Source organism: Phyllobates terribilis, unplaced genomic scaffold, assembly GCF_046119375.1.
Source record: "Phyllobates terribilis strain yellow unplaced genomic scaffold, ASM4611937v1 Scaffold_4__5_contigs__length_816908805, whole genome shotgun sequence".
NCBI lineage: Eukaryota > Metazoa > Chordata > Amphibia > Anura > Dendrobatidae > Phyllobates > Phyllobates terribilis.
The window spans coordinates 665379799-665395705 of NW_027362764.1; the positions used below are offsets into that span (position 1 = coordinate 665379799).

At 41.1% G+C, this 15907-nt stretch overlaps 1 protein-coding gene and 1 long non-coding RNA gene across 7 annotated transcripts in view; one reads left to right on the forward strand and one right to left on the reverse strand.

Moving 5' to 3' along the window:
• Nucleotides 1–5691, forward strand: part of LOC141264480 (uncharacterized) — a 58629-nt gene extending 52938 nt beyond the window's left edge. Inside the window, exons 5-6 of the long non-coding RNA XR_012319962.1 lie at nt 3621–3842; nt 5562–5691. This is a non-coding gene — a long non-coding RNA (uncharacterized lncRNA). The remainder of the gene's footprint in view (nt 1–3620; nt 3843–5561) is intronic.
• A 1338-nt stretch (nt 5692–7029) lies between these two features.
• Nucleotides 7030–15907, reverse strand: part of LOC141265862 (uncharacterized) — a 1005842-nt gene continuing 996964 nt past the window's right edge. For all 6 annotated transcript variants that reach the window (XM_073679503.1, XM_073679498.1, XM_073679502.1 and 3 more), the window contains 2 exons: nt 15420–15587; nt 7030–7512 (listed from right to left, as the gene is read on the reverse strand). In XM_073679503.1, coding sequence (XP_073535604.1) covers nt 7330–7512; nt 15420–15587 — 351 coding nt within the window. In that variant the 3' untranslated portion in view covers nt 7030–7329. The remainder of the gene's footprint in view (nt 7513–15419; nt 15588–15907) is intronic.

The following is a 15907-nucleotide window of genomic DNA, read 5'->3' on the forward strand; positions in this document are numbered from 1 at the left end:
CTCAAGGGGTGCCATGCATACCAGGATGGGGGCTCAGAGGTGCCATGCATACCAGGATGGGGACTCAGAGGGTGCCATGCATACCAGGATGGGGGCTCAGAGGGTGCCATGCATACCAAGATGGGGGCTCAAGAGGTGCCATGCATACCAGGATGGGGGATAAAGGGGTGCCATGCATACCAGGATGGGGAATCAAGGGGTGTCATGAATACCAAGATGGGGTATAAAGGGGTGCCATGCATACCAGGATGTGGGATAAAGGGGTTCCTTGCATACCAGGATGGGGGATCAAGGGGTGCCATGCATACCAGGATGGGGGATCAAGGGGTACCATGCATACCAGGATGGGGATGAGGGCCAGGTATACCAGGATGGGATGGGGGCCAATTATACCAGGATGGAGGATATTAACAGAATTGGGGGACATTACCCCAATACCAGTGTCAGCAGCAGACTCCCTCCCCCATAACAGGCCATCATGACCACATTTTTGCTTTTCCTATTTTCCTCCTTTAAAACCTAGGTGGGTCTTATGGTCCAGTGTGTCTTATAGTCCGAAAAATACGGTAATTCAATTTCAGTAAGCCTGTTCAATACTTTTTTCTTGTGTCATTTCTCATTATTACACATAACTTAATTTATGGACATCTATTGTTTGATTTCTTTGCCTGTGTGGATTCGATGTGTTGTTACAGACATCTGGTGAGAATTTAATGTCAATAGCACCTCTAGAAATACAGGTGTGCTCAAAAGTTTACATACCCCGGCAGAATTTTTGCTTTCTTGGCCTTGTTTCAGAGAATATGAATGATAACAAAAAACTTTTTCTCCACTCATATTAATTGGTTGGGTGAAGCCATTTATTGTCAAACTACTGTGTTTTCTCTTTTTAAATCTTAATGACAACCAAAAACTTCCAAATGACCATGATCAAAAGTTCACATACCCTGGTGATTTTGGCCTGATAACATGCACAGAATTTGACACAAATTGAATGGCTACTAAAGGTAACATTCTCACCTGTGACCTGTTTGCTTGTAATCAGTGTGTGTGCATAAAAGCTGAGTGACTTTTTGGGATCCAGACAGACTCTTGAATCTTTCATCCAGCCACTGAAGTTTTTGGATTGTAAGTCATAGGGAAAGCAAAAGAATTGTTAACGGATCTACGAGAAAAGGTTGTTGAACTGTATAACACAGGAAAGGGATATACAAAAAAATATCCAAGGAATTGATAATGCCAGACAGCAGCGTTAAAACTGTGATTAACAAATGAAAATCAGGGGCTCTGTAAAAAACAAACCACGGTCAAGTAGACCAACAAAAATTTGAATAAAAAACACTTGAATAAAAATGGGCTGCATGGTCGAGTCGCCAGAAGAAAGCCATTACTGCGAAAATGCCACAAAGTATCTCGCCTACAATACGCCAAACAGCACAGAGACAAGCCTGAAAACTTCTGGAAAATGTAATTTGGAGTGATGAGACCAAAATTTAACTTTTTGGCCACAACCATAAACGTTACATTTGGAGAGAGGTCAACAAGGCCTATGATGAAAGGAACACCATTCCTACAGTAAAGCACGGAGGTGGATCGCTTATGTTTTGGGGATGTGTGAGCTACAAAGGCACAGGAAACTTGGTAAAAGTTGAAGGAAAGATGAATGCAGCACATTATCAGCAAATACTGGAGGCAAATTTGCACTCATCAGCCCGGAAGCTGCGCATAGAACGTACTTTGACATTCCAACATGCCAACGATCCAAAACACAAGGCCAAGTCAACCTGCCATTGGCTACAACAAAACAAAGTGAAGGTTCTGGAGTGGCCATCTCAGTCTCCTGACCTCAATATCATTGAGCCACTCTGGGGAGATCTCAAGCGCGCAGTTCATGCTAGACAGCCCAGGAATTTACAGGAACTGGAGGCTTTTTGCCAAGACGAATGGGCAGCTTTTCCATCTGAGAAATTAAAGAACCTCATCCACAACTACCACAAAAGACTTCAACCTATCATTGATGTTAGAGGGGGCAATACACGGTATTAAGAACTGGAGTAGGTGAACTTTTGATCAGGGTCATTTGGATGTTTTTGGTTGTCATTAAGATTTAAAAAGAGAAAACACAGTAGTTTGACAATAAATGGCTTCACCCAACCAATAACCATGAGTGGAGAAAAAGTTTTTTTGTTATCATTCATATTCTCTAAAACAAGACCAAGAAAGGAAAAATTCTGCCGGGGTATGTAAACTTTTGAGCACAACTGTATATTTACTTAGAAAACTGGTGACGTGTTCACTACTTATTTCACCCGCTGTATGTTGAGGTCAATTTGAGATTACTATGGCTTTGTGTTAATGAACTTGAAAGAGGAGACTTCAGAGTGTCATAAACATCTTTTCTGGGCATTTGAAGATTTTGCAGTACTTCTGAATTTTTGGAAAAATTCGGCAGAGCTGCCAAATTTGAGTTTTAAAAGATTTGCTCATTTCTGTTTGATATAATTTGAGATCTTTTGTGAAGATCACTTCTCGTATAATGTGGACTAATTTATAAAACACAGACTGTGCCTATCATGTCAAAGGGAGGTTTGTAATCTTCAATACCTGTGGATGTAAGGCCTCATGCACATGGCAAGGCTTTGTACACAGAATGTGTTTCGTAGCAAACAGAGTCTCTACGTTTTATATTAAGCATTAAACACTTTGTGCACTCCCAATTGCTGCCTTTAAGTGACATCTAGTCTACCTTCATAGGAATGCTTTCTGGAGAGAATACCTCTGTTTTACTTAAATATAAGGTTAATCTGTAAGTAAATAATTGTAAAATGCTGCCTGTCTGCCTTACTGGAAATACAGCTACTGGGAAGAACCAAACTTATTTCCTTCCAGGAACTATTCTGTGGGTGGCGGCTATAATCACTCCCCAGCACTTTCATTGACAGCTCTCTCTCTGCAGCACACCTGTGCAGAGCAAGCTGCCAATCAGAGTGCAGAGGCGTGCTTATAGCCGCCGCTTGCAGCAAAGCGAGCGGTGCTGTGAGCGATGACTGGAGCCGCTGCGTGTACGTCCCTATGAATGAAAGCCAACAACCAAATAAGTTCATTTTCTCCTGGTAGCTGCACTTTCAGTAGGATGTCCATGAAGCATTGTAATGCTATTTACCTGCAGATTAGCCCTATATCTGTAGGTAAAGAGCGTTTTTATATATAACAGGTTCCTTTTAAGATATTACAGCACTGTTTTTTCTTCAATGATAACTGCTATGGCTCCAAATTAGGGTAATGTAGATGAGGTCTAAAAAAAAGAAGCTTTTTTTCTGTGCAAGAAGCCTCAACAGTTTCAATTGTCGTTCTCTGCTCCTGTCTCCCTCCAGCTCCTTCCCTCGCCCCTATGCATAGACAGCATGTTAATTCTTTCAGCGTTTTAGCAGCATTTTCTAAACATTAAAATGAATGGGAAAAAAAAAACGTAAGTGAAAATGCATCAAAACCGCACATTATTTATGCAGCCTTCTTCCTGTCAAAACCTGCGGCAAATACTCAACGTGTGCACATAATGGTGTGAAAAGTGGTGACCTAATGCTGGGTAACAACTTTCTTATAATGCAATTCTGCTACAGGTTAATAGACGATTACTCGACTACCTCGCGACGGGTGGTGTTGGGGAGGTGCTCCCTTTTTCGTCGATCTCGGTGGGGTATTGAAGATGTCTAGCAGCAAGGTGGGGCTGCTGCTCCGATCTTGTTCCTCCTGGTCGAGCTCCACTGCTGGGCCAGCTGATGTTCCGGCCTCCTCCTCTTGCGTGTCCGCCACCTCTGGCTCAGGTGTTGTGTCCCGGTCCCGTAAGTTGGTCTCAGTTCTGAAATTTAACATTTGCAGGAAAAGTACAAATAATAGACAAACAAAGCACCATTGGAAACAACATAATAGAGGATTGTACTTATGGTCTAAGTTCCAGGATGGGCACCAGAAAACTAAGTCACTCCATATACAGATAGGGTCTCTTTTTGGGGTCCCTATCTCCACTCCTGTCTTGCCGCTGATGCTCCCTCCTAAACTGATCCCCGAAGCTGCTCGTCTTGTCACATCAGTAACTGGAATGAGTACAATACAAAGATAACCAGATCAGGACATGCAGAGGAGTTTGTGCCTTCTGCAATGGAGTTTGTGTATATTTGCAAATTCTGAAGAATATGAGGGTTCTTTTTTTGACACTTTTTTATGGGTTACATGCTCGAGCTTGGCTACAATTCAAAAATGTTGCATGTCAGTGTTGAGCAAATGTGATTATCTGTCTGCAAATAAGGAAGAGAACAATACGGAGTTGGTCATTTGTGAACAAGCGACATTACATAGAGAGAAGTTATGATTGGCCAAAACATATGAATGACATAGTAAAGTCTTTGGCCAATGTATCAGTACAACAAGCTAGTATGTCGGGGTGCATGCGGTGTGATAGACATGTTGCACGTTGTTGGCTGTGGCAAAATGTGGCAATGTGTGGAGGGCAAAATCAATGCCTAATTGGACTGTAAATAGATATGCTGGTAAGCAATCTAATATATGTGGGACAGATTTGAGATTTTTTAGAAAAAAATGTGTACATGCCTTGGGCTGTCATCATACTGCGGGTACATCTGACGGCATATATAAGGCCATGACGCAGTCTGCTTCTCCTTGTCGGCGTACCCCGAGTCCCTAGTGTCCCAGAGCTCAGGACGTCCCTGCACCAGGAGCATCTCAGCATTGATTGTCGGAGACATATTCATTTCTGCTGGTCTCCGTAGATGTTTAGGCTTAGGCTTCAAGAAAAAAACTTTGTGGAGGTACCACCACTTCTTGGTGCGGTTACTTCCTGTCATGTGATGACCGAATATCCTGTTTCATTTTTCTTGGCAATGCATAAGAAATGGACGCCATATGGATGATCCGTGTGCCTTTAATTTTTTCTTGCACCCATAGACTTGCATTGGCAGTCCCGTCCGATATAAGTACCATATGACGCGTGCTGCGATTTTTTCCTTAGGCCGAATATAGCTGAGAAAAAGTAAGCAGATCTGCAATGCCTCATCGACTAACATTGGTCTGAGTGCAATCCAATTTTTTATGGGATTGCCTCATCCGTTTTATACACAAGTGTGAGCAAACCCGAATTGTGACCAGTCATTAGGATATTAATAGAGTTCTTACACAAAGACCTTTTATAGTAACTAAATATGCACTAAATAACACTTCTAATTTTGATAAATGGGAGTCCAATAGTTTGCACCCCCATGATCCCAAACATTGCATGCCGATACAACATTTCCAGAAGATGCCTGGGCACGCTTTCCATAAAAGAATATGTAACTGTGCAAACACCTGACTGATGGACCCCATGGTCGCCCATACCTAGTCACTGTACCATAAAAGCATATAGTGGAAGAACTATTTAAGGTCTTGTTTACACATTGTGTTTTTTTCCATGTGCTTTTTACCGCAGAAAATAACACAGCGTTTTACTGTACCAGCAAAGTGAATGAGAATTGTGAAATCCCCTGCTGCTTATTTTTTCCTTGCAGATTTTAACCTTCAAAGCGATTTTTCAAATCTGCAGCACATCAATCATTTCAGAAGCTTCCCAGCGTTTTTCGCCCATTCAAATGAATGAGAAAAAAAATGAAAACGTAAAAACACAGAAAGAACAAACAGAAAAAAGTTAGTATTTTACAGTGTTTTTTCCTATTAACACCTTAGTTTTTACATCAGAAAAAGCTTCTGAAAATACTCAATGTGTTCACATACCCTAAGTTCACGTGCACATGTTCAGTATTTGGTGTTTTTTTACCTCAGTATTTGTAAGCTAAAATCAGGAGTGGAACAATCAGAGGAAAATTATAATAGAAACACGTTACCACTTCTGTATTTTTTTTACCCACTTACTGAGGTAAAAAACTCACCAAATAGTGAACGTCTGAATGTGGCCTAAGGCTACATTCCCTCGATGAGCTTTTGGTGAGGTTTTGATGTTGCAGATTTTCTGCACCTATTATGGCAGGCACTGCACTAAATGAGGAAAGTGCCTCGGACTGCGGTGCCCCTCCCCAGGCAGCAGTGACGATTGGTGTCCCTTACTGGCCAGTGGGTAATGGGAAGTCCCCGAAGGGACCAATAAAATAAAAGGGACGGCTGGCACAGGCTGTCCCATAAGCATAAAACCTAATGATGCCCCATCCTCCTTCCTTTTCCCCTGTGGGTTCTAGAATTGCTTGAAAATAAAGAAAGGACATGTGGTAAAGTACCGCTTGTTGGCTGACTTGCCTGTGACAAGACACCGGGCGTTTGGCAACGAGCATGTTTATCAGTGCCTTTATAACGGAAAAATAAACGGATAATTTAATAAAGCTGTGACCGACCTTCACCCATCAAGCTGTGCCTGGTGTATTATTGGCGCGGTAAAGTGGTGGTGGGGGGATTAAACATGCGTCAGTGTTTGGTTGGGGTCCCCACAGTCTGTAAATTAGGTTACTTGCGGTTTTTCATTGTGTTTTTGAGTGAGTATTTTTACATGCGTTTTTACATGCGTTTTGATCGTGTTCTTGACGCTGCGGTTTTTGTCTGTCATGTTTCAAACAAAACCGCATTGTTTTTGATACTTCCTAGTATTAGATTAGTAGACAAACCTTTATTGGTACATTCATGTGCGGATTACATGCATTCTTTACAAGTTTACACCGTGGTAACGCAGTAAAAACACGTGCGTTTTTTACCTGCAGATTTTCCACATCTAATGCAATTCTATGGGAAAAATCCACACATAAAACTTCCGCAGTGGACATGAGATAACAATGGACATGAGATAACAGTGGACATGAGATATCTGTAAATCCCACAAGTTTGATGAAACTGTAAGACGATGCGTGTTTGACACAGCAAAAATACGCACCATCAAAAACTCACCAAAAACTGATGGTGGGCCCATACCCTAAATGTAATCTGCTAATAGCCCCATAATCTGCTGCTGCTGCTGGACAGATAACACAACACTGATTTCAGTAAGTAATTTTTATTTTAATTTGTCTCTCCAAGACTACCTTATAAGAGTTATGAGTGAAGATATCAGGTGGGTTTTGCACAATTTTGGGCATAAATTAGTAATAAAGATTATACTTTTGGTCCGCTATCTGATTGACACAGGTAATTATCTTCTGAAAATAGAACACCAGGAATGCCCAGCGAGATACATAGAAAGAATGTAGCATGTTCCATATCTGCTCATTGACTATATGTAATATGGCCTGAAATCACTGGCCAATATAAAAGGGGTATGAATAAGAAGCACTGGAGTGACTAATTCCGGCTCATCTCCTCCGCCAGTGTCTCCACATTGTGACTGATGCCGGAGAGCTGCTGCCAGGCCTCTTTGTCAGAGGAGTCGTCCAGATCTCTGCGGAGCTTCAGGCTATCCATATCGTAACACAAGCTGTCCACATGACCCTGCATGCGCCGGATTTCATCATTCTTCTCTGCAATCTGAAAAGAATGAAAACATTTGTTTTCTGGTTCACAGAACTACTGGTGTGTTCAATGGCTGTGCAACGTGGGGAGGAAGTTTAATAATGAATTGTGGGGGTCTGGCGGTGCCGAGGATAATGCACACAGATGGGTTACTTGTGATCTACACAAATGTTAACCAAGTACCTACACAAATGTTAACCAAGTACCAAATGTAAAGCACATGACGGTTTTCTATGCAGCCAGTGAATACGAAACACAGGAAAAAAAAAGAAAAGTCTGTTTAACAGACAATATGCAGTAGGGTATACATCACGGACACCCACGACGTCTGGCAAGATGGCGTTCTGTTGTTAAAGAAAGTTTGATAACCCTATTAAAGTAAACACACGACCTCGCACTAAGAAGAACCAAAACATTTCTTTTAACAATAGGATATACAAAAAAAAATGTTTTTCTGAAGTGCTTGGAGCACCGCAGGCTCTGTAAAGCCTATCTCGGCCCCTGCTTCATTGATTGACAGCACTATTTTCTCATGAACCAGTACTGTTTCCTCTGAAATCCCACGCTTGTGTGATTATTACATACCCAGCACCTTTCTTTATTGTCAGAACACACTGAGATTGTGGTGATCTGCGCATGTGCCGGAGTTGGCACTGTCAATCATTGCAGCAAGGGGCGGAGATAGCCAGCAAAGCTGTAGGAGGAAGGGTGCTTCTGGACAGCACAGCTAACATTTCGGGAAAAAACATCCATCTGGTTTCTAAAAGAAATATATGGTTCTTTTTCAAGTAAGGATCCCTACAAGATTTGAGTTTTCTTCGATATGCTTTTCAGCGACGACAGACTCCCTTTACGCCATCGACAGTATTACTGGGAAGTCACGAGAAGTCTTCCTGTCATCGTGTAAAGGTGAAATAGTAATGTTTGTCAATTTTTATATATAATTTAAATTTTGGTCTGGATGTGACAGTTGGAGTGTAGAAACCAGAATTAGGCAGCTGCTACCAGGATGGATAAGTAGGGGGTCTCACTCCCAACAAAGGGATCTTCCACCCCTACTTTAAATTTGACTTCAAATTTCTGTAGCCATTCCTTTATGTTTCCGTTTCCTTCATTTCCCGGCTTTGTGGTGCCTTCTCGTCTTGTCCAAACTGCCCATCGTAGGTACACGGGGAGTGGAAAGTCTGAACCGTGCCTCCTGTTATTCCCCAGCCATGGGCTAAACGCGACCCCATGGGTGCAGTGGCATGAAGTTATCAGACAAATATTATTCTGGGCTGTTGTACTATCTCCCAAATATGCTGTTCATAAGCACTAACAGTTACAGAGTCAGGACTCAAAGAAACCATTCTTGTCCCTCGCTGCTGGCCCCTTGTAAAGACATTAGTGCTGTAATCCTCTGTGCCATGTCCATCTGTTGTACACTGGTAGCTATGTACTAATTGTGACAAGACCTAAATCTATCTGGCATGGTAATAGCAGCCGTCATATCAATGGCGACTATACTGACAGCACGAGTGACAATAGTAATGCTTTTATTCATATGGTACTGAATATATCGTGGAGAACATATTATCTAAAATATTCAGAATTTGGTAATAAGTGCGTATGAAAAATGTGTAATATTCCAGTTTCCAGGCCACAAGTTCAGAACATAGGAGATGCTTTAGGACCCTCAATTTATTCTGTAAAAATGGGTCATATCCCGCATACATACTTTTCTCTTAATTGTTCCTTCAGATAAAGCCTTTTTATGAAAAAAATACAGTTTGTCTAGGTCTCCCTTTTTGCACAAAAAAAGCTGCAGCCTGAGGTCAATAGAAAATTTTAAAACATACTGTAATACAAACATTGTGTTTTTTATGCTTTTTTTTATGTGTTTTTGACTTTTTTTTTTCTTTTAAAGCTCAGGGCATGGTGTTTTTTAACAGGCATTTTTCATACAGTTTAGTATTGGAAAAAAATGCCTGAAAAAGATAAGTATGTAACCAAACTAAACGCCACCAAAGCCAAGTATAAAATGCTCAAAATTCATGCAATTTATTTTAAGCACCAAAATAACTTACAAAATGTGTTTAAAGATAGCTAAAAAAAAAACCGCACACCAAAAAAACCCCTCTACTGTGAAAGGATGACTAAAGCAGGAGCAATACAAAGGGGAGAGTAATGTCCAGAGTTTGCTGGTGAGCATCCTCCCCCACCTGCCCTGTTCACCAGCTGCCCATGAATAATCTGAAGAGGAAACAAGAAATTCAGGTTTACCGACCACACACTTCCTATGCCATATCTGCTGAGCCCCCCGAGGCAGTGCACGGACATCTGTTACCCAACTATAGATCCTATGTTGTCTATACTGACATTAATCAGGGTGAAACCACACTTAGATATCATTCTATAACCATGAACTGGTCCACGTGAAATACAGTAATAGCTAAGTTATAAAGCCCAATGGAGATGATGCTGCATCGTAAAACATCATATTGATTAATTATTTATTGGTATTACTGAATCCACAGGCCAAGCCCAAGATTCACATATCACAATTAGGTATCCACAGTTTGTGAACTCGGAACTACCATTGCAGTGAATCGAGAGAACAGCACCCGTCACCTCTCCTATAACTGCACCAGTAGGAACAAGGGACCAACATTCTGGAGACAAGTGGTGGGAACATTTCTGCCATCCTGACTCCTTCAAACACATGCACACTTGGTTCGACAGAGCGTGTGTGTTTTGTATTTTGTATGGGGAGAAGAGTAAGTGTTGATTAAACCTTTGTAAACCCTTCAGAATTTTGCATATTCCTGCATAAATTTGACCTAAACCTACAACGTATATTAGATGAAACAGAGTAATTGACCACCAGGGTAATAAGTATAATTAGTTCTCTATCATAGGACAATAGAGCTTTGTTCGACGTCTATAATGTAGCAAATTTTTATTGATACAAATTCATTAAAAACATGATATTGGAGGATGGCATGGGTACATTAATGGTAAACCATAAATAAGGCACCAAAAACTGAGTAATCACATGGCACAGAGATTGAAAATCAAGAAGTGGAGCAGACAAAAAAGAGGATACATCCAAAGTACCCTATCCCAGCTATAGGCCCATGGACCCCATTCAGATGCTAAAGTGCACAGTGCATAAATAATTATAAGACAACAAATCCATTGGTAAATGCATTTGTTGTCTTATAATTATTTATGCACTGTGCACTTTAGCATCTGAATGGGGTCCATGGGCCTATAGCTGGGATAGGGTACTTTGGATGTATCCTCTTTTTTGTCTGCTCCACTTCTTGATTTTCAATCTCTGTGCCATGTGATTACTCAGTTTTTGGTGCCTTATTTATGGTTTACCATTAATGTACCCATGCCATCCTCCAATATCATGTTTTTAATGAATTTGTATCAATAAAAATTGTGAGTTTTTGCAGATATTGTTCGTCATACGTCATTTCCTTGTTTGATTTGCTAACGTATATTAGATTTTCACACAAGTCCTAAAAGTAAATAAAAATAATCAAATCAAAGAAATGATTAAAAAAATATTAGACTATCATTTCTTATTGAAGAAAATGATCCAGTATCACGTTTGTAAGTGGCAAAGGTATGTGAACCTTTAGCAGATAATTTTAAGGTGAAATTAGAGTCTGGTGTTTTCAATCAATGGGATGACAATCAGGTGTGAGTGGGCAACCTGTTTTATTTAAAGAACAGGGATCTATCAAACTCTGATCTTCACAACACATGAATTGTGGAAGTGTATCATGGCACGAACAGGGGAGATTTCTGAGGACCTCAGAAGTAGAGTTGTTGCTGCTCATTAAGCTGGAAAACATTACAAAACCATTAATATAGAGTTTGGACTCAACCAATCCACGGTCAAGCAGATTTTGTACAAATAGAACAAATTCAATGCCATTATTAACTTCCTCAGGAGTGGTCGACTAACAAAGATCAATCTAAGAGCAAAGCCTATAATACTCTGCATGGTCACAAAGGAACCCAAGGTAACCTCTTAGCAACTAAAGGCCTTTCTCACATTAGCTAATGTTAATGTTCATAAGTCCACCATCAGGACACTCAGGACACTGAAAAATAATGGTGTGTACAACAGGATTGCAAGGAGAAAGCCACTAGTGATGAGCGAATGTGCTCGTATAAGGGGTTAACTGAGCACGCTCGAGTGCTAATCGAGTATTTTCGGCATGCTCGTATATTATGTTTGAGTCCCTGCGTCTGCATGATTTGAGGCTGTTAGACAGCCTCAACACATGCAGGGATTGCCTGTTTGTTAGGGAATCCTCACATGTGGCTGTCTAACAGCCGCAAATCATGCAGACGCAGGGACTGGAACATAATATACGAGCATGCCAAAGATACTCGGTTAGGACTCAAGCGTACTCAGTTAACCCCTTATCCGAGCACGTTCGCTCATCACTAAAAGCCATTGATCACCAAGAACATTGGCCATTTGCAGTAAGCTAAGATTACCTGGACGGGTCAGATTGCTATTGAATAATGCTATTTGGATGGATGAGACAAAAATAAAGCTTTGTGGTTTAAATGAATGGCGTTATGTTTGGAGAAAGAAAAACACTGCATTACAGAATAAAAACCTCATGCCATTTATGAAACATGGTGATGGCGGTATCATGCTTTGGGTCTGGGCCAGGACGGCTTGCCATCATTGATGGAACAATGAACTCTGAATCTCTAAAGAATGTGGCTCATCCAGCAACACAACAATCTAAAGCACACAAGTCGTTCTACAAAGAATGGTTAAAGAACAATAAAGTTAAAGTTTTGGAATGGTCAAGACAAAGTTCTGACCTTAATCCTATAACTATGTTGTGGTAGGACCTGATGCGAGCAGTTCATGGGAGAAGATCCACCAACATTACAAAGCTGTTTTGTAGGGAGGAATGGGCTAAAATTCCTCCAAGCCGATGTTCAGGAATAATAATCAACATTTACCGGAAATGTTTAGATGCAGTTATTGCTGCACAAAAGGCCACACCAGATACTGAAAGTAAAGGTTCACATACTTTTACCACTCGCAGACATTTTCAGTTTTCTCCATAAAAAAATGATAAAGTGTAATATGATTGATTCATCTGTTTGATGTGGTTCTCTGTATCTACTTTTAGGACTTGTGTGAAAATCTTATGTAGTTTTTGCTTAAAGAGGTTATCCACCACTTTATCATTGATGACCAATCCTTATGATAGGTCATCAATGTCTGATTGGTCGGGGTCCGATAACCGGAACCCTCACTGATCAGCTGTTTTCGGTGTCGATGGCCACTGGCTAGAACTACTCAATTGCGGAGCTGCTCTATCTTCTGATAGTGGCCGTGGCCGGGTACTACACATCCGCCTCCTATTGATTTGACTGCAATTGAGCAGTTTCGGCCGGTGGCTCCCACCACCAACATCAAGAGTGGCTGATCGACGGGGATGCTGGGTATAGGACCCTGAGTGATCAGACATTGATGACCTATCCAAAGGATAGGTCATCAATGATAAAGTAGTGGACAACCTCTATAAGTTTATTCAGAAATATGGAAAATTCTGAAGCATTTACACACTTTCAAGCACCAGTTTACCTCTGACAGCAGCTTCTCTCCAAGAAGAAATAAACTATTGAGGGCTTAAATTCAACATGCCCAATTCTTCTCATCTCTGACATCATGAGGCTTTAGGAACCTGGATCGCCCATCTTTAAACCCTTCCCGAATAGGAAGTACATCTACATTCTACGTTGGGAGCGAGTGTATAGAGGGGACTGACGATCTGAGCTCTCTCCATACATTGCAGTTGCTGACTGTTATAAAACGTAAAAAATTAATATATTTGGAACTGATGCCCGTATGCCCAATCTACAAAAATATAAAATTAATTAATCCTATATCAGAAACAAACACTGTAAATGAAAAACAAAATCCCCGAATGTACACTAAAATGGTACCAATAAAAACTATAATTCAGTATACAAAAAAAAAAAAAACACCTCAAAAATAGCAACACAATTTTTTTTAACAAAGTCCCGATTTGTTTTAAAAACACTTAAGTAATAATAAAAAAAGCTATACAAGTTTGATACCACCATAATCTTACTGACCTGGAGAGTCATGCTGCTGTGTAATTTTTACTGCAAATTGAATGCTGTAGACGAAACCCAAAAAACAATGAAGAAACTGCAATTTTTTCACCATTTCACTGCACTTGGAATTTTTTTCTCCATGTTTCATTACATTAAATACGGTGAAATGATCGATAGCCCTCATATGGCTACGTGGAAGGAAAAATAAAAAAAAGTTTTTGCCCTTGGAAGCAAGAGATGAAAAATCAGAAGCATAAAAATGTGCCTGTTGAGAAGGGGTTAATGTGAATGGGGATCACACAGTGCGGAGTATACAGAGGACTTCTAGAAAGGAGCTTGCACACACAATGTCTAATGTCTCCTTGTACAGTAAGGTGGAAGTGTTTACTCACGTTACACAATTTGGAAGACTTTCAGAACAAGTCTTGTGCCACAATCTCCAGAGATTTAAGATTGCAAAACCCACCTTTCTGTAGATTGCACTTCCCCGGTTTATCTTCTCTCAGCCGACCTCTCTTCACTGTAAGATATGAGGACTACCACGTGCTACATAAGTCAGCCATATACCCAAGATCACATTTATAGGCTTGCTTGTACTGGCTGACCCTGCATGTGCTTTTCAGTAAGACTGAGATAAGGAGCTGCCAGACACCTGTGGCGGCAGCTTTTTACCAGGGACTGGCCGCGCACACGAGATAGCAGCCAGCCAAATAACAATTGGCTGATAGCAATCCTGTATCGCATAAAACTCTTCTAGCATCTCAATAAACTAATACTGTCATTTTCAAGTCTGTCCTAAAAATAAGAATCTGACTCGGACTCTTCATTAGAACAGTTTTCGTGTATAGGGCCTTTGTGTAAATCCAACCTCATTGAATATATTTATGAAGACCCCGTAGTAACCCCAATTTCTATCATAATCTGCCATCAGCACTAAAAACTACAGTTTATGGACCAAGACTCATACCGGGGTCTCTCACCCAGAGTAAAGGGCTGCTCTATAAGCTTCTCCGATCTTTGTGGTCTACTGATAAGCACCTGCCCAATCTGTCCTAATCTCTCTACTACAGACCCCTGTACACATCAGACTACAGTCAGCTGAACCCATATTTGCGTGTCTAATGTTTATGGTGGTCTCCCGGTTCCCCCCGTGACAGATGATGTTGGCAGAGAAAAAGATCCGGCCAGTCTGATTTCCAACTGTTGATTCTTTTATTCTCTGGGACTTAAGCCGCTGCCACAGAGTTCTGCCAGAGACCCCAGGAGGGTGCGGCCGAGTGTTCCTGAGTGTTGGGGATTCGGGAGAGATCGCTGTTGGCTGAACCATTTCATGTGCGTGTTACATGTGTTACAGACTGTCGTAAGAAGAAGAGGAGATGTTCCACATTGGTAGACACGGCCCTGTTCCAACTTTTTTCCAGATGTGTTACTACCATCAATTTCTAAATGAGTTAATCTTTTCACATTAAATGGAAAAATGTCCAACATGCACCTACTGATCTGTCTTCTATGTGCTGAATAAAATACAGATATAAGAGATTTCTAGATTGTTGCATTCTTGTTTTCTTTCCATTTTACACACTGGTATGCCATCATCCAGCAAAATAATTAATTATCGATAAAAAAGTTTCACATAAGAGAATCCCAAGTGTTTTCTGATTCGGGGAGTGACATACGGGAAGCTCTTATTTTGTCGCTAACCTCAGATTTGTCCTTGTTCCCCTCTTCTGATGGGTCACTCATAGTGGGCCGCGCAGCCCCCTATACGCATTGTGAGGCCAGTGAGTCTGCGTGCTTCGAGCACGTACCTGTTTGTGCAGCTGAGAGATGTGCTCAACCAAATGGCTCTTCTCTACACGCAAGAGAGAGTTTTCCTGCTGAACCTTGGAGTGTTTGTTCTGTAAATCTGTCATCTGCTTGTGCAGTGAACTTCCAGTCATCTCTATGGATTTCCTGCCTCTCTGGAGCTGCAGGACCTAAAAACAAAAGCGATGCACCCAGCATTTACTTACAAGGTCACATTGTAATCACCTTTGCAACCAATCTCATTAATTGCTTCGAGACATCTAAAAGAAATCAAATTCTGCGCACACCTATGCAGACCTAGAAAATAGGTAAATGGTCACTAGACTTTTTGACAATTTGATAAAGTTGATTGCAGATTTTAAGCATCGCATTTAGGACAGGTGCAGACGAGCGTATTTTCGGTCCGACTGTGATCTGACAAAACATCGGATCACACTCGGACCAATGATAGTTTATGGGGCCGAGCGCATGTCTGATTTTTCCCTCGGAC